Genomic DNA, 22760 nt, shown 5'->3' with positions numbered 1-22760 from the left:
CTAGGTGGCCACTTTTAAGCATGATATTTAAAATATATTCACAATTTACAATGTGTTTAAAGATTAGCTAATTTTGTTCGAACATTAGGACTTGGCATTCTAGAGAAAGTTCAAAATTGTGTCTTGAAGTTTGAATTTTATTTTAAATTAGCAGTTCAAAAATTCAATACACTAAATTTTGAATTTTCATATTCAGTTAATCTTTAAATACATTGTAAATTGTAAATATATTTTAAATAGTGAGCTTAAAAGTGGCTATTGCTGCATTTCGCCTTGTAAAGACCAATTTGAGCCCCTGGTTTTTAATTTATTTCCCTTCGGAATCAAGATATTTGTTCACCAATTTGCTCGTGTTCAAAATTTTGGTAGCTTGAATTCGATGTTGTGTCGAGGAGCAACCAAGCATCCAAAAACGGAAAAAAAGAAAGCAGAAAGTATTCAAACGAACAATTGAAATGCTATTTGATAAAACACTAGTCGTTGTTAAACAGAATTAAAGTATTGTTGCTTGGTCAAGTAGTCAAATTAACTGCTTTATTATTGAGTATTTTGTTATCCATTAAGACAAAATCAACGAAGAAGAGAGTCATAATTCGTCTAGGTATTATACAAGTTCAATAATTTTCTTAATTTCTTTTAATTATGTTAAAAAAGAAAAGAAAAAATAAACGTTGTCGTTTTATATTTTGAGAAAGAATATTGGGTAATATTGGCATCGCTCATCTCTTTCTTTGCAAGCGACTCCATTCCTCATCTCTCTGTATTTCCCGTGGGTGCTTTTCGTACGACAAAACTAAGCAAAGCCCCTCCTTTGGTATTTCTACCTTGAAATCAATCAATCGTCTAAAAACTCAAAAGAGAAAGGAAAATAATTAGATCCAGAAAATTTCTCTGCCGTCAGTCTCTCTTCCTCCTCTCTATTCTTCACTTCATTCCACTTTTTAGGGTTTTATTCTATTTCAATCGTTATGCACCGGGGAAGATCTATCCTTTCGTTGTTGTAATAGGTAATTTTCGGCTTTCCATTTATGCGAATATTTGTTTATGCCTTGTCAACTGCAATACAACTTTTAGCATATAACTTTTGATACTTTAGTTTTTCATTTTGTCTAAGGTTATACATGTTTTTTAAATTGTTTTGGGCATGTGGGTTTTGATTCTTGTTCGTTGTTTTTTGATTGGCGTAAAGTTTTTTTTTTCTTTCTTAAATTGTTTTGGCCTCTGGGCTTGTAGTCTGTGATGCTTGTTCTTTGTATTCCATTGGTCTGAGCTTACATATGCTCTTGAAATTGTTTAGAGCATGTGGGTTTTGACGGAATTTATCATTGCAGGTGAATTGTTGTGTTTGATATAACTAGTTGAGGAAGAGATGGGTAGGGGTAGAGATAAGGATATTTCAAGGTCTAGATCGAGGTCGCCAGCACATAGAAGGAGATATTCACGGTCACCCTCGCCTGTGGCACGCAGACATAGCCGCAGAAGCCGGAGAGATAGAAGCAGATCACCTTATTCCTATAGCAGGTGATACCCATTTGCTTAATTGATATATGGATTTGACTTATATGGATTTTGCCCTTGTGTTATATCTCTGATCTTTGTGTTTTTTTGTACTTGGATTTGTTTTTTATTATTCTAATAAAGCTCACGTTTTGCTGATTCAATTACAGTTTGTTCAGGTATTGTCTACGTGTTTGATTCTTGAAAAAGTATTGGTATTTATCTACCGTTTGTTGGATCGACTTGCGCGGTTGCTCAAAAATGAATTTAGGACTTCATAGTGACAGCATTGGTCTAAGCTGTGGCAGGATTGATGATTGATCATTTTTGCTTGTATCTTAAAGACTTTAAGAGGAACTTCTAGTGATTGGTGTATTCGCATACCGCAAAGTTGTCCATCTACTATTTGGTCATGGATCAAATTCCAAATGTTAATCATTGTTTCGATAAAATGCCTTTATTCTTCATTTCATATATTCGATTCCCTTCATTGGATATCTAGCTCTGTTCCCAAGCAGGGAGATAGGGGGGTGCGGACTTGTTTCGTACTTCTGTTGCCAATATCAGCTTCATTTTTGTTCAGATTGATATTTTCTCATCAAAGTCCACTAGCCTTCTATTATATGAGTTACCAGATGTGTACGAAAACGTTATGTCCTTGTCAAATTGAACTGTTACTGCTACTAAAAGTTTTCAATACCTGTAATCACAATAGTTGATATCCTTGTGGTTGTCTTTGTATTATCTCATATCCTAATCTGGTGATGTCGCTGTTCAGTTGCAAATTTAGTCCTCGGTCAGGCGGCCATTTGGAAATTGTCTACTATTCTGAAGATGTGCATGATCCTAATGAGTAGAGTTAATAAATAGAAACCTAAATGAAATATCCGGTGCAAACTATGCTCTTCAATGAGGAATTAAAAGAAGTAATTGCTTCCCTTCATGGGAGGCAAGCAGGTCATGGGTGCCGATGAGTGTCCATTGGTTGCTCAATTGTGATATTAGCAGTTCCCTATGATAAAAGACGGAGCTCGAGTTTATTCTTTGCAATTCATGAGGTAACTGTACATGCTTTAGTATCTAACTGATTTGGAAGATGGGTTAGTATATCTGTGGGTTTCTATGTGTTCTGCTGCCTATATATATTGTTGCTTAAATGTTAATCATTGTTATACAGGAGACGAAGCCGTTCACTGTCCCCAAGGCGCCGCAAAAGTCGTTCTCCAGCCACCAGACGACATAAAAGTCGCTCTCCAAGGAACTATAGGAGACAAAGAAGTAGGAGTATATCATTGTCTCCTATTGGTAAATCACCTGCTTCAAGTATTGGATCGAAAGAGCAAAAGGATGTCAGTGAAAAAATTAGAATTGAGGAAGAGGAGAAGAAAAGGTATAACTGTATACGTAATCTTTTCATTTTCTGCCCTTTCTATCTCTTTCTTATCTAGGAGCAAGCTATGCTTTTACTTTGAGAATCTACCCCTAGTTTTAAAGTTCTTTGATACACTTTCAACTTTGAATCATACACCTCTAGTTTCTGTACTGTTTTCCTGAAACTAATCATGAATAAATGGACAATTTGTTTTGAAATGCTGACCGGAAGGACACTGATCCTTTAGTTTTCGACAATGATCCTTAAATGCTTACAGTGTGGACATTGGATGTTTTTTCTGATTAGACCTGATGGATTGACCTTTAGACGTCTACGACTCAGAATGTCATTCAGGTCCATAATTGAAAGATTTTGTTAAGGGCCTGCTAATAAGGTAGAAGTAGGATTGGGTTGTGGAATGTATTAACTCCTGCTGTTTAAGATGAGAGGATTTTTGTTGTTATTGAAAGCTCAGCTCTAAAATAAATTGTCTTGGAGTCTTGAGTAGTAGATATTTGTGGAATGTGGTCTAATATGAATTCTTGTTGTGTTAATTGTGTATCTACTGTTTAATGTAGCAAGATAGTTTAAAGCTTTTATGCTTTACATTTATTAACTTCCCTATCCATCTAATTCACCATAAAGACAGTAACATTCCTCCTGGAGTGGAGAGTTTTCATGAATCAATATCCCCAGAAGGTGAAGATATAAAAATAAGTACTGCTTGTGGGAGCTCTTTAGCTATGCTTGCTGATCTGGGTTTCATTACACTCTTCTTCTTGCCTTTTTATATCTCATAATAGGGGGATGGCTCTAGTATTGATGAAGTTGAATCTTTCTATGTTGCAAGTGGATTGCAAATTGCTATAGTACATGTTATAAGGCAACATAAATGCAAAGAATGCAGCTGGATCACCATGAAGCAAAACCAACATACAGCAAAGAGTGCTGCATGTAATAAGTTCTGCTTTTAATTGGTTCCGCTGTTGCTAACTATTTATGACTGATAAAGAAAGAGAGAAGGCAACCTTGACATCCTTATAAAAAAAAAAAGGCAACCTTGACATCTTGATCTTTGTTCTGTTATTCTGCCTTGCTGCTGGTCTTCGCTGTCCTTTATTACATCCACAGCTGTGATTACTGCAAGGCTAAATGTGATGCTACGTGTATTTTGCTAAAACATGATATTTTCATACCTAGCCTTACAAAGTTAATAGACAGGCATAATCATGAATGTACACGGTAATAAGAAACATTTGACAAGATTTGCTTCGGTCATTCTTAGTCTAAATGGATGATAGTACATAGCTATTTGCTTCAAACCTCTTGTGGATTTCTCAGGCTTCTTTCTCTATCTGTTTCTGACTATTTAAGCTGACATGTCGACAATTTGGGTCATCTACTTGAGAAGTGGAAACTTTTCCTTTCACAATTCTACTTTTGCCGTAAGGCTTCATGAATTTGGTGATTAGCTTTGTAACTGTCACAGGTTATTTGACATTCTTCTCCACAGGCTTATTTGAAGGAAGTTACTGCTATAGTTCAACTTATTAATTTTGATGATCAATTGGGTGCCTCGTTTATCTACTGTTCACCAGTTTTGATTCTCATTTGTTTGGACAGAATTCAGGTAGAGGTATGCTATAAAGCAATAACATGTATATTTAGTACATATGTCAACATGGAGGTCAGTCTGTTGTTCCTTTAGTTATAGATTAAGGAGGAAAAAAGGGCAATAATTTGCAAAGTCAGTTTTTCCTTTATTTTATAAATCTGGGGAACATAATAAAACGAGTGTTTGCTCTCTCCATTAGTGTTTATCCATGTTTAACTTTTGTTCCTTATTCTCAGGCGTCAAGAGGAAGCAGAATTGAAATTAATAGAAGAAGAAACTGCAAAAAGAGTTGAAGAAGCAATTAAGAGAAAAGTTGATGATAGCTTGAACACGGAGGAGATCAAGCTTGAAATCCGTAGGCGATTAGAAGAAGGTAGAAAGAAACTTGTCATTGAAGTTTCTGCTCAACTTGAAATAGAGAAGAAAGCTGCTCTTATTGAGGCAAAACAAAAGGAGGCAAGTCATTTTTTGCTTAACATAGCTGGTTCCCCCCTATGTCTTAATCGCTTTCTTTATATTAGCAATAGCATGTTATGTCCCTAGATAAAAAATTGCACGACTCAGAGTAATAGTTTCAATTGCCATGTTTGTGCTTCTGAGGATATATAGATTTTCATCCTGTCATAAAAGAAAGTAGTGCGCTCACTGTGATGGTTCTCATTCCGTCCATCATTAGCTGCTATAATGGTTAGTCTGTTAATAATCCCATTATAAAAGGAAAGCAATAACCGGAAGCTACAAAGAGTGGGCGGTGCCTGCTCGGCGGCCACATTTTTTTTATTGAATTTTAACCAATATTAGCAGTGAAAACTGACGTTTTTTATTGTTCATGTAGGAACAAGCTCGAAAAGAGAAAGAAGAGTTGGAAAGAATGCTTGAAGAGAAGAGGCGAAAGGTGGAAGAAGCTCAGAGAAGAGAAGCTTTGGAGCAGCAAATGAGGGAAGAGCAGCGTTATAGGGAGCTGGAAGAGCTTCAAAGACAGAAAGAAGAGGCTATGCGAAGGAAGAAACAGGAGGAGGAGGAAGAGCGTGCAAAGCAAATGACATTGTTGGGCAAGAACAAATCCAGGCCTAAGTTGTCATTTGCATTGGGTTTGAAATGATTAATGACTTTGCCTTGTCATTTTTTATTATGGTCATGATTTTGTTGTTTCATCAAAGCATTGGTTTTTCATTAGAGGCCTGGAAACCAAGTTTTGTTGGACATTTCCTTTTTCTTTTTCTGTATTCTGGAGTACTTGCACGAGTATTTCCTTTGTTGTAGTTAGCTGATCAATGTATTGCCTTAAACTGATGTAATCTGAGGGCGTTATTTCTAGCAAGTTGTGATATTGTTCTTGTAGTTACCACCTACTGGGCTGGTTGGCTGCGCGTTGTTCATTGTCTTTCCTTATTTACCTAAGTTTTTATAATACAGGGAATAGAAAAGGGAAAGAAAATGCGTTAAGATTTGCTGGGAGACTTTATATATAGATGTTGGTTTTTGACTGTATAAAATGCTATCTGTGCTTGATATCATGGTTGATAATCAAAAGCATAAATACAAGGCGTTTTGTTCTAACAATAGAGGTTTGGTTCATCTAAGAAGTGGGTGAAAATCACAGGAGATCAAGAAATCTTTGCAGAGATAAAAAAGGCTAATTGATGAATAAAGTTATTTGGTATTTGTTCTAGTGGAAGATTGCAAGTATTCAATAGAATAGTTGAGGTGAGTAAACTGCTCGGAACACCATGTTATTCATCGCCAAAACTGGCTTAGATTCATCGGCAAGATTGCGAGCTAGCAATAGCATGGAAAGAGTTCTTGTACAAATAGTTAAAAAATGTTATAAATAGAATTATATTTAAGGTGAATGTTTATATTTTAGAGTTTGTTGCTTTGTGGGAGTCACTTTTTCCTTATAAATAGAGTGGTTTTATTCCATATTTTTCTCTGCAATATTCTCCCTCTTCTTTTATTGACTAGTTTATACGTACGCGCATTGCGCGTGTACCCTTTTTCTAAAATAAAAAATCGCATAAATATAATATTAAAAAGTTAAATTTTTGAGTTATAAAATAAAGATGTATGTACCAGATGATTGTTGATCCTATATAGTTAACTTAATAATGAAAAAAAAAGAAGAAGTTTTCGATCATCAGTAGATGTATTTAGATTTTTTTTTACTATTTCGTTTTCGCATACACATGGTAAGTGATTTAATAGTACTTAGATTTTTGCACTTATTTGTTCTCGTAATTTGAAAAGTATCTAGTTCCAAATTCAAATATATATTCTAATTAAAGAAAAAAGCATGCAAACCAAAAACGGGGAGTGTATTTTGAATGCAATAGCTTTAAAATTCTAATTTCAGTCAGAATTCTACCAACAAATAAATTAGGTTTCCTTTTAATATGAATTCCATTAAACTCAAATACCTTCCGTTGAATTCTAATTTCTTTTATGTCTTGAACATATTGAAGAGTTTTAATTTTATTCGTCGAACTTGTTAGAATAATTCTACCCAACTTAGAGTGTAACTTAATTACCAAAGTTAAAGGAATATCAAAGTAACAAATTCGTAACTGATAAAGTCCCAAATTTTAATTTTACCAAACATAAATGATTAATTATAATTATAAAAGCTAAAAAAGGTGGATCAATACTTAATGTTGAGCTTATAGATGTAAATAGAGATGAAAGGAAGGAGATGAGCTGATGGAGGACTTATGACTCAAAGAAACAAAATTTAACAAATTACATAGGAAATTAGATCATATGAATATACATATATGTAGATCATGAAATAAAAGAATAACGACTTTGAATTAGTGTTTGTGTAGGGAAAAAAAAAAAGAATTACATTAAAATGCAACTTTTTAAAAAGCTACTTGGTCCGTGTCTTGTCCAACCACCTATGTTACGCATAGCCTGCAGATTTTTTAATTAAAGCTTAACAACCTATTTTCTATGCAAGATTAAACCTAAACTATAATCAAACCATATTATATAGGGAAAATTTCATACTAGAACAACTCGGCTCCATACTTTTTAATTTTATAGCCCACATTTCAATTTACAACCAACTAGCCCAAAAATAATAGGCTAAGATTCAACATCCAACTCCAATAGGTTCTCGAAATTACTATTTAATTTTTAAAAAAGATTGCTCAAACTTTTAAATTAATTTTCGAATCAATAACTGTAACTCAAATATTAGTTCAACAAACCAAATCCATTTGGGTGGTAAAAATTAGATTTTTAATAAGCTTAAATATGTGGGTTTAAATTTTGAATTTGATTTTGTGAGAAATTTGGAGTGGGGTGTTATTTAGACTTATTAGAAATAGTATAAGAAGGTTGTATATAAAATTTGAAGTCATTTAATGGAGATTTGGACTGGTTTTGAACAAGAATTGTAATTAAAAATCGTGGAAGAAGTTCGTCTACAGACGCTTGTATAAAGGTGTATAATATTGTATAAGATGTGTTTATACACTCATATACACTATTATATAAGATTATACATAATTATACAAAAAAACTGATTTCGTCTTCTTCCTTGCGTCTTTTCTGAAATTTAACTCAAATCTTGCTCAAATCTACTCCAAATCACTTTAAATTTAAATTTTGAACTTATTTTGATATTTTCAATCAATTGGAACAACACTCAATCCAAACAACTAACAAACTCAAAAAAATCTATTTTCGAAAACAAAGCTTTGAATGGCCTTCAATGATGGATTTCTACTCTTCAATTTTCTTACGTTGCAATCAGGTGACACAGGGGGGAGGGGGAGTAGAAAATACACGGCCCCTTGAAGCATATGTAGAAGATGTGAGAAGAAGAGAGAGTGAAAGCAATGGTTGTGAGAACACAAATTTAACTCTATAGCTTTTAGAAGCAATGGTTGTAAGAACACAAATTTTGAATTTGCTAGTGCTTTCAAAATATGTACAATATGGGCTAGGTCGGGTAAAACTTAAAAATATGAGCTATTTTTTGTTATGGTGTGAAGTCATGTATATTTTCTTGTAATTCTTTCTATTATATATACCATAAGCAAGAAACAAGAAGCAAATTGGATTTTTTATTTATTTAAAAAAAGCGAGCTTAAAGAGAATGCATGAGATCTCACCTTCTGGAGATATAGAACATCAACTATAAGAAGAAGAAGAAAAGTTAATATTGATCCATCATAATCAGATGTGTCCAAACGGATACTAACAATTCTATATAGGTCAAAATTTGTCTCAGTGGAATTTTGCATGGAGCGATATCGTGGAAAGCGATATGGTCGAGGTCGACTAGTAGATAACGGGGCTCATAGCCGAGCAGTCAATAATGACTGAGGTCGAGCATCAAGGACAATGCTAAGAGCTAGTTTTTGCAATAGGATATTCAAGAGAATATTCCATTGAATATTCTTGGTGTCTGTACTTTTAGGGTTGAATAGGGTATGTCCCATATAAATAGAAAAAGAGATAGGGGGAAAGAGGTATGTAACATTCTCTGATAAGAACACTTTTTGAGAAGAAGACTTTCTCTCTGAAAAAGATATAAACATTACCTTTCTGAGAAGATTCGATTATATATTATTCCATACTTTTCCGTTAGATCCGAGAATAGTTTCAATGTTATAGCATTTGCCTATCACTCATCACTGTCAAAAGGAAGAATCGTCCACTCCATTCTATATTGGATGAATTATTCTCCTTATTTACGTTAATGCCATTTATTATTATTTATTGCCTGAGACTCTTCTATCATTAATGGTCTTGAAACATTGAATGTACCTAGCATTTAATCCTCCACCAACACTGTCGGATTTTATTTGAGTTGACTGGTTATAAATCTGGGGACATTATTATTAACTAGGTTTAATCTCTTTTTATATAAAATTAATTAGTTTAATCAAAGGTTTGTATTTTTTCGTCAAACAATTTGGCGCCATCTGTGGGGATTGCCTAGTTAAGTTTTTAGTTTCTTCTAGATCTATAACTAGCACAGTTCACAAAAAAAAAAAACTCCTTCTTCCTTGTACACACGGATCTGACATGGCAGGCAATGAAGAAGAAAGAATAAAGGCAGTGGCCGATCTCACTACCAACCTCTTAAACACCATCAATGAGGTCTCCGAAACAGAAGGCGAAGACATAACGCCTAATGCCTCTCCCTGGAGAAGTGGGTCGCCCCTCCCACACAGCAGTATCACAACATCCCGTGGTAAAGGAGCATCTACGTCCACATCGGAAGAGGCGCCACCAGCGGTGAAGAAACTACTTGAGGCTTGGCTGACAAATACGCTGACCGACATCCTCAACAAGCCCGCTCAGGAGGCAGTTAGAGAAAATGCAAGGACTTGCATTACGCCAGCAACGGTCGAGCGGCACGGCCCTTCTCCTCCAGTAACAGGTATCACTCACAATATTAATAATACAGGTAATGACACCCTCACGGCCATTCTGAGAAAAATGGAAGAAATGGAAAATGAAAACAAAATACTTCGGGAACAAAAGAGAGAGCACCAAGAAAGAGTCGACAAAATACTGGGTGCCCCAAAACTCTTGCCAAAAAGAGACGTTGGTCGGTTCGTTGAGCAACTCTACATCGATGAAGCCGCCTCACATGCCATACCCAAGACCTTCAAGATGTCGCCTTATCTGAAAATATATGACGGTACGATCGACCCCGAAGATCATGTGACTCACTATGTCACTGCGGTAAAGGGAAATGATCTCGCCAAAGAACAAGTCTCCTCCATCTTGTTGAAAAAGTTCGGCGAGACCCTTACCGGAGGAGCATTAACTTGGTATTCACAACTGCCCGCGCGCTCCATTGAAACATTCGAAGAGATGGCCGACAAGTTCGTAACGGCCCATGCTGGGGCTAAAAAGGAAGAGGTAAGAGTGGACGATATATTTGCCATCAAACAATCACTCGGAAAGGGATTGAGGGACTTCCTCGCTCGATTCAACAGAGTAAGGATGACCTTACTAAATGTATCGGAAGGAATGGATGTAGCAGCTTTCCAGAACGGGCTGAACAAGAATGGCTCAAAGGCGACCAGAAAATTATTAAGTCGGCTTATGAAATATCCTCCAACCACTTGGGATGAAATACACAACGCCAATTGTGCCGAGGTCTGTGCAGACGAAGACGACCGGAATGGGCCAACCCATAGATTGACCTCGGTACAAGCCGAAACTAGGAAGGATCGAAGAAATGATGCCAGGAGAAATCTTGCAGCTACACGATCCAACCGAGAAAAGCATCGGCAATATGTCAGAAGCGCCATCATGCCCCCCACCAGCCACAAAGAAGGCCCATCTAGGCTAAGGACAGGGATTCACCGGAACGAGAGAGGTATGCCCCATTTACTATCCGCTCATAATTTTTGTGTGTCGCCCTCAAAAATAGTTTACGCATTGGAGAAACTCGGACGAAAAGTAAAGTGGCCACAAAAGATGAGGTCAGATCCAAGCACTAGAAAGTCAAACACCCTCTGTGAATTCCATCAAGAGCGAGGTCACAAAATTAAGGACTGCATCACCCTAAGGCAGGAGGTCGTGAACATGCTTCATCAAGGACACCTCAAAGAATTGTTGAGCGACCGAGGGAGGACCAACTTTGCCCGAGGACGTGAAACCGCTGAAACCACCCTCACCAACTCGCACCATTCAAATGATCATCGAGGGCGGTGATGACGTTTTGATCAACAACGTAAAGTTCACCATAACCCACAAGCTCAAACGGTCAATCACTCATGAACGGTATGACGAACTCGAAGAAAGGATCATCTTTGATAAGTCAGATACCCACGGTTTGGTTTTCCCTCACTATGATGCCCTTGTTATCACTTTACGAATATTAGATACAGATGTAAGATGCATTATGGTGGACGATGGGAGCGGAGCATGCATTGTCCACCCTCGGGTACTTGAACAAATGAAACTCGAGGATAAGATAGTGTCATGTTGCATCACGCTAACAGGTTTTAACAATGCAGTTAAACGAACGTTAGGGGAAATCACACTCCTTGTCCTGGCCGGCGGTGTCACTCTAGAAACCACATTCCATATCATGGACCAGGATACGACATACAACGCCATAATAGGTCGACCTTGGATACACGCCATTAGGGCTATCCCCTCCAGCTTGTACCAAGCTATCAGATTTCCAACCCCGTGAGGAGTATTCAACATACGAGGAGAACAACGAACATCTCGAGAATTCTATCACATCGCCCAGGATTGTACATATACCCAACAAATGAAGAGCAAAGCAGAAGATGCATAGTAATTAACAGGGTCGAGGTCGAGCTGTGACAAAAAAGCAGACGTCATCAGAGATCCCGAAACAATAGATGCCACTGGATCAACCGTAGAAGATCTCGACCCCGTCCAACTAGATGATAACGACCACAACAAGAAAGCCTACGTCGACTGCAAGCTTCAAGAACCAGGTACATTCTGTCAATTGTTAACTACTAATGCAGACTTGTTTTATTTTTCCCATGCAGACATGCCAGGTATCCCGAAGGAGGTCACCATACACAAGTTGAACATCGACCCGTTCTACCCCCCGGTAAGGCAGGTTAGGCGGAAGTTCAATTTCACAATAAACGATGCAGTCCGCGAGGAGGTAAAAAAATTGCTAGAAAATGGCTCCATCAGGGAATCAAAATACCCCCAATGGGTCGCCAATGTGGTCATGGTGAAAACGAAGAACGGAAAATGGCAGATGTGCGTAGACTTTACAGATTTAAACAAAGCATGCCCCAAAGATTCATTCCCGCTACCTCATATCGACTAGCTCATTGACGCAACGGCCGAGCATGCACTGCTGAGCTTCTTAGATGCCTACTCGGGCTACAATCAGATCCTCATAGAAGAGGAGGACCAGGAGAAGACCACCTTCATCACCCACCAAGGAACGTACTGCTACAGGGTGATGCCCTTCGGACTGAAAAATGCGGGGGCGACATAACCATGAAAGTCTACATAGACGATATATTGGTCAAGTCCAAAAGGAAAGAAGATCACATCAACCACTTGAAAGAGGCCTTCGATATACTCAGGCAGTACGGAATGAAGCTAAATCCTAAAAAGTGTGCATTCGGCATGACCTTAGGAAAATTCTTGGGCTTCCTAGTATCACAAAGAGGTATCGAGGTCAACCCCGACCAAATTAAAGACATAGAAGGAATACCAGAGCACTTAACCAGCAAAAAGTAGGTTCAGAGGTTGACCGGCCGTATCACCGCCCTGTCGAGATTCATCTCGCAATCATCTGACAGATGCCATAAGTTTTTCGGTGTACTCAAGAAAGACAACGGCCTCTAATGGACTTCCGAGTGTATTAAAGCCCTGAAGGAATTAAAGGATTATCTTTCGTCACCACCGTTGCTTTCCAAAGCAGACCGAGGGATCGCCTTCTCGTCTACCTCGCCGTATCTGAAGTAGCAGTGAGTGCAATCCTGGTCCGAGAAGATAAAGGTACGCAATCTCCCATCTATTACATTAGCAAAACCTTAATCGACGCCGAGACGAGGTATCCCCACCTCAAAAAATTAGCCCTGGCCTTGGTCGTTGCTTCACGAAATCTTAGACCCTACTTTCAGTGCCACCCTATCTCGGTAGTCACAACTTTCCCCTTGCGAAGTATTTTGCATAAGCCCGAGATATCGGGCAAGTTAACCAAGTGGGCCATAGAATTAAGTGAGCATGATATCACATATCGACCACGTACAGTGATAAAATCACAAGTCCTTGCCGACTTCATCACTGACTTCAGCGCAAAAATAATGCCCGAAGTTGAAAAAGAAGCCGCCCACGCTTCTCCACGAACATCAAATCTATGGATTTTGAACATCGACGGTGCTTCGAATGCGTCGGGGCCCGGACTGAGACTTGTGCTCTAAGTCCCGATAGGCAAAATTGTTCGCCAGTCCATAAGGTGCCCGGGCATGACTAACAACGAGGCCGAGTATGAGGCCGTGATTGCAGGGTTATGTCTAGCACTCAAGTCCGGAGCGATGCAGGTCATCCTATGCTGCGACTCTCAACTCGTCGTTAACCAAGTCACAGGAACTTTCCATATCAAAGAGCAAAGGTTACAAAATACCAGGCCGAGATTTGCAAACTAATGCCCGAGTTCGACGAATGTCCGCTCGACCAAATCCTTTGAGCACAAAACATCGAAGCAGACGGCCTCGCCAAATTAGCGGCAGCAACTAAAAGAATAACCAGAGAAGGAAACATGGTCACCCTCCTCCACTCATCGATAGATCAAATCGAGGTAAGGACTATAAATCTAACTTGGGACTGGTGCAACCCTATTGTTACATACTTGCAGGACGGCGTACTCCCAGATGATAAGAAGGAAGCCAAGAAGTTCCGGATGCAAGCGGCCAGGTACATCATCATTCACAACGACCTATACAAAAGGATATTTGGTGGCCCCCTAGCGAAATGCTTATGCCCGAATCAAATGCGGCGCGTCCTAGAAGAAGTCCATGAAGGCCACTACGGAGCTCACTCAGGCAATCGAGCTCTGGTTAGATGTCTCATACGGGCAGGTTACTACTGGCCTACCATGAAAACAAAGGCCGCAGACTTCATGAAAAAATATGAGCAATGCCAAAAATACGCCCCAATGATCCATCAAGTGGGCGAGCATCTCCACTCGGTCACTTCCCCTTGGCCTTTCATCAAATGGGGAATGGACATCGTCATCATCGGCCCCCTCAATGCGGGGCGAGGTAACGTACGATTTCTTTTAGTTTTAAATGACTATTTTTCTAAATGGGTAGAAGCAGGAGCATTCGCCCAAATACGCGAATATGAAGTGATTTCCTTCATATGGAAAAACATTGTGTGCCATTTCGGCCTCCCCAAAGAGATCAGTTGCGATAACGGACCCCAATTTACTGGAAAAAAGGTCGCTGAATGTTTTGAGAAGTGGCATATCAAAAGAATACTCTCGACACCATACCACCCCGCGGGTAACGAGCAAGCAAAATCCTCCAATAAATCAATACTGAACATCATGAAGAAAAAGCTTGAGGACGCCAAGGGATTATGGCCGGAGCTATTACCAGAAGTGCTTTGGACCTAACACACAATGCGAAAGATGAAAAAATAATATAATTTTGTTTGATGTAGGGACTCAAGGAAATCAATCAGAATCAAAGTAAAAAGGAAAGTATCAATCAAAGATTGACTGAAGCAATCAATGAATCAGCGAAGCAATAAAGGTCCGGAAATAGATAATCAATCAAAGCTGAAAGAAGATATCAATCAGAGAATGATTGAAGCCATCAAGGAGAGAAATCAAAGCTGAAGGAAGATATCAATCAGAAGATGATTGAAGCTATCAACAATAAAAAGGAAAGAAGTACTAAAGGTTCGTCAAAGGCATAGCCAACACTGGAAATCCGGCGGATATCAAGGCTTAAAGATGGAAAGCTATCAAAGTCCACTCATCAAGGAAGTATAACGGGAATCAACCTTATTCTTGGAAAGAATCAATCTGTGATTCCTTTCAAGGATCAAATCTCTTGGGTTCGCTAATCTCTCCAGACTCTAAGGCCTCCTGGAAAGTATATATACGATTATTTCATACTTGAAGAGACATACTTTGATTAAACCATTTACTCTCTCTTTGTTCTACTTCAAACAAACATTGTAGTTCTACTAGATCTGCTGTGTAACAAGTTAGAGAAGAAAGAGATAAAATCACTGGTGAGGCATTGTATCAAGAAAAGATGAGAGACATAGAAACTGAGTAGTTGGTGTAAAACTACACCATTCACTTTGTACTCAAGAAACTCAATCACTGAAAGAGAACACCCTTGCAACCCAAGGGGACTGAACTATGATTCACATTGAATCCGAACCAGTATAAAAACTCCGGTGTCTTTAATTCCTGTACTTTACTTCTGTATTTTAATTTTGTACTTCTTACTATCTCGCTCTTATTTCTAGTTGATTAATTGGTAAACTAGTTAACTTATAATAACTAATTTTAAAATAAGCAATTCACCCCCTCTTGTACTTTCACTTTAGGCCTATCGCACAACGCCAAAGATGAGCACATGAGAGACGCCCTACTCTTTAGTCTATGGGTCTGATGCGGTAATACCAGTCGAAGTTGGAGAGCCTAGTTTGCGATACTCCCATGAGAGCGGGCCGGGGAATGATGAAAGCAGAAGGCAAGAGCTCGAGGAAGCCGAAGAACGGAGAAATATGGCCTACATAAGGATGATCGCCCAAAAATAGCAGGCAGAATGCTATTATAATAAAACGGCCAAGATCAAACCACTTAAAGTCGGGGACTACATGGTCAAGGCCAAAACACAAGCAAGCAAAGACCCGTGAGAAGGCAAACTAGGGACGAATTGGGACGGCCCATACAAAATCACGGCAGCAGCAAATAAAGGGTCATTCCAACTAGCAATAATGGAAGGAAAACTACTACCAAATAACTGGAACGTTGCCCACCTCAAGTACTTCAACTTTTAAGAAAAATCGTCCTCCAAGTCGTACTCTTTTTCCCTCACTTGAGTTTTGTCTCGATTGGGTTTTCTCAATGAGGTTTTTAATGAGGCGATAATGGGGACACTTCGAGTCGATATACGAACGGAAAGAGACACCGGACGATCAGTTTTGTCACGACCCAAAGTCCACTAAAGGTCGTGATGGCGCCTAACACCGCCGTCAGGCAAGCCAACATTGAATGATTAACTTAATTACTCATTTTAGTATTTTGAAATCATAGTTTTTATCATTAAATAGTGAGAAATAGAACTTACAGGGAAAATGATAATAATTTCATAACTACAATAATGAACAACCCGTAAGCACCCCCAAAACTCAGTGTCACAAGTGCATGAGCCTCAACTAGGAAATATAATAAAATACAACATCTGTCTGGAATACAAATTAGACAGGAGAATATAAATAACTCTGATGGAGACTCTGCAGACTACGGATTGTAACATGAAATGCAGCTCACGGCAAGTCTCTGCAATAGCCGCGCCTCTGCGCCCAAAAGACCACCCGACATATATGTACCTGCACAAAAATACATAGCAATTGTAGCATGAGTACGTAAATCAATGCGTACCCAGTAAGTATCTAGCCTAACCCCAGAGAAATAGTGACAAGGGGTCGACATCGACACTTACTAGTGGTCCAATAAGACAGTTATAATAAGAAGTAGACAGATATGAAGCATAGTAAACAAACGAAATAAACAAATGTAAATACGTGATACAATCCTCCTCTCTACAATAGGCTCAAGCTCTCAATTAGCAATTACCTCCTCAACCGGAGAATATATATATAATGGACCTCACCAGATAGGTTCATAATTCAAATCAGGAAGACTCATAGATACACTGACTTCTTGTCAAATATTACGTATGATTCCATGAGAGTATTTTATAAAAATGCCGAGGCGTACGGCCCGATCCCATTATAATTTGTGCACTGCCGAGGATCGAACGGAACGAACCATAGATGCATCTATTATACTACCGAGGCGAACAACCCGCTCTCATGAGAGTGTGGTACATAATCCTGCCGAGGCGAACGGCCCGATCCTATTAGAATAAGAAGCTTTAACGGGTCCTTGACCACACTCACGGATAAAAGTGTGAGTTATAATTTTAAGGAAAATCTTTCGATGAAAACGTATAGCGCAGGAGAAATCCGTAAGAGGAACACAATAATTCCGCGGCTAATCATGAAACTCGTCAAATCTCTACAATAGCAAGTCTATCACTTTACGCACGTCTAGTCTCAAGTCGTAACGTGAAATAAAGGAATTAAACGAGAAAAGATAACCCCTATAGTACAAGTATAGCATCGTGTGAACCTAAGTCTACCCGGACAGTAACATGAATCTAGCTACATACGGACTCCCATCACCTCGTGCGTACGTAGCCCCCGCAACAAATAACACATATCATATACATCACCTAGGGGTAGTTTCCCCCTCACAGAGTTAGACATGAGACTTACCTCGTCTCAAAGCCCACTTTCCGATCACAATTTCGCTCTAAAGCCCCAACTTGGTGCCATTCAATCCGAAACTAGTCAAACAACGTGCAAATTAATCAAAATATACTTCAATAATTAAAATTTAACAATTAATAAAGATTTCCAACTCCGCTTGAAAAGTTGGCAGTGGGGCCCACATCTCGAAATCCGACGAAACTCATAAAATACGACAACCCATTTGATTACAAGTCCAACCATACTAGGTTCACTCAAATCCGACTCTGAATCGACATTCAAATCCCAAAAATTTATTTTTATGAAATTTCTATAAATTTCCCCAAATTTTCATCTCAAAATACTAATTAAATGATGAAAATAATGATATATTCATGTATATTAACCAAATACGAGTTAGAATTACTTACCCCAATAAATTTCTTGAAAATCCCACGAAAAATCGCCACAAACCGAGCTCCCAAAGTCCAAAAATGCAAAATGAGATGAAACCCTCATTCATATAGTACAAAAATCTGATCCCTCATTGTGCTGACCTCACATTGTTTTGTGCAGCCGCACATCCCAGGTTCTGCGGCCGCAATCCAAATAGTGCGGCCGCACTTCAGCAGCTCTGCACTACCAGGCTTTAGTAAATTGACCATAACTTTCTGTACAAATGCCCAAATGATTAACGGTATATCTTTCTGAAAACTAGACTCAAAGGGCTACAACTTTCGTTTTAAATCATCTCCAAATTCCTTGTAGATTAAAATATATATAAGCTTCAGAAGTCAGACCATCGAATCTGCAGAAATCTAAATTCTGCGGCCGCGAGAGAAATTCTGCGGTCCGCACAATTCCTCTGCGGTCCGTACTTTTCCTTTGCTGTCTGCACTTTTCCTCTGCCTCAGCACTCCAAAATGTGCCCCCCCGCACTTCCAAAGTTCCAAAACAACATCAGAGCGCCAAAATGACCAGTCTCACTCAAAACTCACCCCGAAACACACCCGAGCCATTCGGGACCCCGTCCGAATGTACCAACAAATCCTAAAACGTCTTAAGAACTTAGTCGAGCCCTTAAATCACATCAAACAACATCAAAAACACAAATCGCACTCTAATTCAAGCCTAATGAAAACTAATAATTTCCAACTTCTACATTCAATGCCGAAACCTATCAAATCATGTCCGATTGACCTCAAATTTTGCACACAAGTCATAAATGACATAACTGACCTATTCCAAATTTCTAGAATCGGAATCCGACTCCGATATCAAAAAGTTTACTCCCGATAAAACTTTTCAAAAATCATCCTAATTTCCAAGTTTCGCCAATTGATGTCGGAATGACCTACAGACCTCTAAATCAACATCTGAACACGCTCCTAAGACCAAAATCACCATACGGAACCATTCCCAGAATCCCAAACGAACATCGATCACATCAAAATCCACTCCAACCCAAACTTAAGAAATTCTTAAACCTTCAAAATACCAACCTTCCGTAATAAGCACCGAGATACTCCCAAGCCACCCGATTCTCAACCCGAACATACGTCCAGGTCCAAAATCATCATACGAACCTATTGGAACCTTCAAATCCTGATTCCAAGGTCGTTTATTTAAAAGTCACACATTAGTCAATTTCTCCAACTCAAAGCTTCCAAAATTAGAATTTGCTTTCTAAATCTACTCCGAACTTCCCAAAATTCCATTCCGACCACACGTACAAGTCATAATACTTGAAGTAAAGCTACTCAAAGCCTCAAACCGCCGAACAACGTGCTAAAGCTCAAAATGACCGGTCGGGTCATTACAATTCATTGCCCAACCTCTCAACACGTCTCCAGGTCACCCAATGAAGGGACTAGATAGACCGAGACTGGAATGCCAGCCCCAAACACATGTAAATTTCTCCAAGTATATGAGCAAAACACAAATGTATGAAGTTCGCCCATGTTTTTGCCAGAACAACATTCCCTCAATATCTACTCGGCCCCCAGCCATAATTAAGTAAATAATATTCGACCTCGTTCAAATTAACTCACAATCAACCTCGTTCGAATTAACTAACATTTGACCTCGTTCGAATTGACTAACATTCGACCTCATTTGAATTAACTAACATTCAACCTCGTTCGAATTGACTAACATTCGACCTCGTTCGAATTAACTCACATTCGACCTCGCTCGAACCAACTCAATACAGGATACATTCGACCTCGTTTGAATTAACACATACTAATCCCCGGCCATGACCAAAACCAAATTTTTATGATTGAAGTAACCAAAGGACAAAACGAAAGAAAGAAGTGTGCAAGGTCGAACAGAAAGAAAAGAATCAGATACGAAACAACGAAAATGACATTTCATACTTAAAATATATTCCTTACAAAGGCTAAAGCAGATGCCAGCAAAAGTATGTACAAAAGTTATAAGCAAAAGAAAGAAAAGCAACTACGCACTACCTAACTCAGCAGCACCATCCCCACCCGTCTCTCCACCATCGCCATCGCCGTCGGGATACTCATCTTCGTACCAAGCATCCTGCTCAATCCCTTCCACGTCTTCCTCATCATCACCAGCTTGTGGTATAGCGGGGTCATAGCCACAAGCAAATCGAGCTTCACGTGCCTTAACACGTGCATTCTCTAAGTCAGCTTCTGAAACATCCCCCGTCCCCATCAGATCAATGAATATATCTAGCTGGGCCTCGGTGTGAATCCATTCCTCATACAGATACCGAGGAACATCAGGAAAAGTAGAAGTGCGGTATGAGGACGGTTGAGCTAGTAACTGTGCCTTTTCGGCTTCGAGGGCAACAACTTGATCACTAAGGTCCGCAGCATCTTTTTCTAACTCCCCTATTTGCTCATCAATCCGCTCCTCTCTAAGCCTAGCCGTCTCCATGGCGCAATCCCGTTCAGAATGGATAACACGGATCGTGTCCTCTAAAGATGTCGCTTTACGCGCAGCTAATAACTGGGCCGACTCCGCCTTCTCCAAACCCGCTACCTTCTCGACGACCTCGCCACTCAAAATGGCCGCTCGAAGTTGACACTCCTCCAGCTCGGCATGCAACAAGACCACTTGGGCCTGAAGGTCGGCGCATTGGGCCTCGACCCCCCTACTCACCTCGAGCTCCTCCTCTTTGTCCTTCAATGCCCCCTCGAGCCCACTACATTTTCTAATGACCTTCACCAATTTGTCATCCTTCTCCTTTAGCTCGTTTTGAAGGGCCCGGAAGTTGCTACTGCCACCAAGTCGCCGGCAAAGCTCACGGTGCTTATCACGATATTCGCGATATTTCTGCTCCATCTTTTGGAAGATGGCCTTACGCCTCTCTTCTTGATGGGAACTTTCAATCTCCAAGATCACGATCTGAAAAGAAAGCCAGAGCGAGTAAGAACAAAGTCAGAGTCGACATGAAAAATGAATATGGAAATGGAATACCAAACTTACCCTAAGAGTAAGGCTGTCTATGCTTTTCGACAAGGTGGAATCCTTCAGCTTCTCGAGGGTCTTACCCTCCACAACGGAACAGAGTGGACCAAGAGAAGGGACCACGTCCTCCGTGTCAACTAATAGATCTCGGTCCAAAGGGAACGCAATAGTCCGCGTGCTCCCCTCCAACCTCACCTCAAGCCGGGTGAGTCCTTCCCCCATTATCCTAACCTCCTCGACATCCATATCGGAGCCCGTCTCATAATCCTCTTCGGCTACACTTTTGCCCTTGATATCAACCCGAGAGGAAGGATCCTCTGCTGGTAACGAGGTTGATGTCTTGCCCCCTTGTAAGGCGTCAGGGACTCGCGCCGATGACCCTTCAAAACCCATTTTGACCATAGGGAACAACATACATCCCTCGACCCCCGACGACGGCGGAATCATGGACAACAACCCGGCATCATCTCCGAGATCTATGGTCATCGTTTCTCTGATGACAAAGCCCTCCATTACCGAACTCCCCATGCGGATATCTCCCTCGCCGATACCGACAGATCGCCTCTTGCGGGGAAGCAGATTGTCATCATTCGACGATGATCCTTCCTCATCGTCCTCGTCAATTAGATGACACAGAGGGGAAGTGGAAGCACCCGCCGCAGTAGTCGACGACCGAGCACGTCTCACCGTAGCAGCAGGAACAAAAATGACTTTCCTCTTGCGGAATATCGGAGCAGGAGCTTTCTACCTCTTCGAAGACCCTCGGCCTGCGAAAGAGATTAGAATGTCAACTTTTAGTCATAACGAACATGCAACCACAAGGTCAGGACAACATATGTAAAAAGTCACTATATATATGAGTACGGACATACAAACTCACCGGTCGCTGAAAGCTTGGGCCCGAACTTCTTGAAAAAGGTCGGCCACCCATGAATCCCCATTGTGTGAGGCAAGACCTGGCTAACCCAATCGTGAATATCCGCGAACAAATGAGGTGGCTCGGACTCGGCTGAACGAAAAAAAAACATAACGGTTAGGCTACGACCAGAACGAGCAAAATGAGCACTTAGTAAATATACTTACGGGAGTAATTCCACGCCTCAGGAACTCCATTTGCGTTCGCTACCACGTCCTCAGTCTTTACGTAGAAGTAATTAAACCAGAATCGACGATTTCCTTTATCGTCCATCTTCACTACCAAGCTTTTGCCTCCACGGTGACGAAGGTGCAACATCGCCCCCTATGGAGGTGGTGAAGAGAGACCCCGCGGCCAGTTAATTCTGCGTACTTCGTCAACATGAGGATGAGCTTGTAGATATAAGGAGAAAGCTGAGCCGAGCCGATGCCATAATAGCGGCAGAATTCCTCTACCAATGGGAGAATAGGAAAAGAGTATCCCACGTAGAATGCGTAGAACGCGCAATATTCGGGGCGATGAATCTGCACCACATTGCGTCCAGCCGGGACCAGATCGATGTGGACTGGAATTTTGAACTTCGCCCTGAAATTAGCAAGGGCAGTCGCGTCCATCTCAGACTCCACGACCTCAGGGTCATCCTCGGGTAGCTTTGAGAAGTAAATTCGAGCCTTCTCGTTCCGGGAAATTATTTCCTTCACCGTAGGAAATCTTTCATCTTTTGCAACAATGGCAGCCCCATCGTCATGGGGAGGCATGTGCACTGCCAAAGGAACAGGGTCAGGTACCCCCCAGAACTGGAAGACACATTAACCATTTTGGTTTATGAATAGAGGGGGTGTAAACACTGAAGTGTCAAGAGTAGCAGGAGCCACCAAAATCAGTGAAGGCAGAAGTATGAAGTAAGGTCAAGAAAACAGAGATTCTGATTG

General features: G+C 40.2%; 1 protein-coding gene across 2 annotated transcripts; it reads left to right on the top strand.

Annotated features, from left to right (window-relative positions):
- The first annotated feature begins 735 nt into the window (after positions 1-735).
- Positions 736-5825, top strand: LOC107793889 (uncharacterized). 2 transcript variants are annotated; one of them, XM_016616333.2, is made up of 5 exons: positions 736-1007; positions 1332-1521; positions 2675-2887; positions 4721-4940; positions 5320-5825. In XM_016616333.2, exons 2-5 carry the CDS (start codon positions 1370-1372, stop codon positions 5584-5586), a joined length of 852 nt encoding a protein of 283 aa, XP_016471819.1. In that variant the 5' UTR covers positions 736-1007; positions 1332-1369; the 3' UTR covers positions 5587-5825. The 2 variants fall into 2 exon arrangements, with proteins under 2 accessions (XP_016471819.1, XP_016471822.1); XM_016616336.2 differs by lacking the exons at positions 736-1007; positions 1332-1521 and adding an exon at positions 2165-2555.
- The last annotated feature ends 16935 nt before the right edge of the window (positions 5826-22760 follow it).

The sequence above is a fragment of the Nicotiana tabacum genome, chromosome 19, assembly GCF_000715075.1.
Source record: "Nicotiana tabacum cultivar K326 chromosome 19, ASM71507v2, whole genome shotgun sequence".
NCBI classification, from domain to species: Eukaryota; Viridiplantae; Streptophyta; class Magnoliopsida; order Solanales; family Solanaceae; genus Nicotiana; species Nicotiana tabacum.
This window is presented reverse-complemented; position numbering and strand designations above follow the sequence as displayed.

What these genes read in the sequence shown, in the direction of transcription:
- LOC107793889 (XM_016616333.2), top strand. Translation starts at nt 1,370, where the DNA reads ATGGGTAGGGGTAGAGATAAGGATATTTCAAGGTCTAGATCGAGGTCG. An exon ending in GAGGAAGAGGAGAAGAAAAG is followed by an intron (nt 2,888 to 4,720) that starts GTATAACTGTAT and finishes CCTTATTCTCAG; the next exon opens with GCGTCAAGAGGAAGCAGAAT. An exon ending in TTGAGGCAAAACAAAAGGAG is followed by an intron (nt 4,941 to 5,319) that starts GCAAGTCATTTT and finishes TTGTTCATGTAG; the next exon opens with GAACAAGCTCGAAAAGAGAA.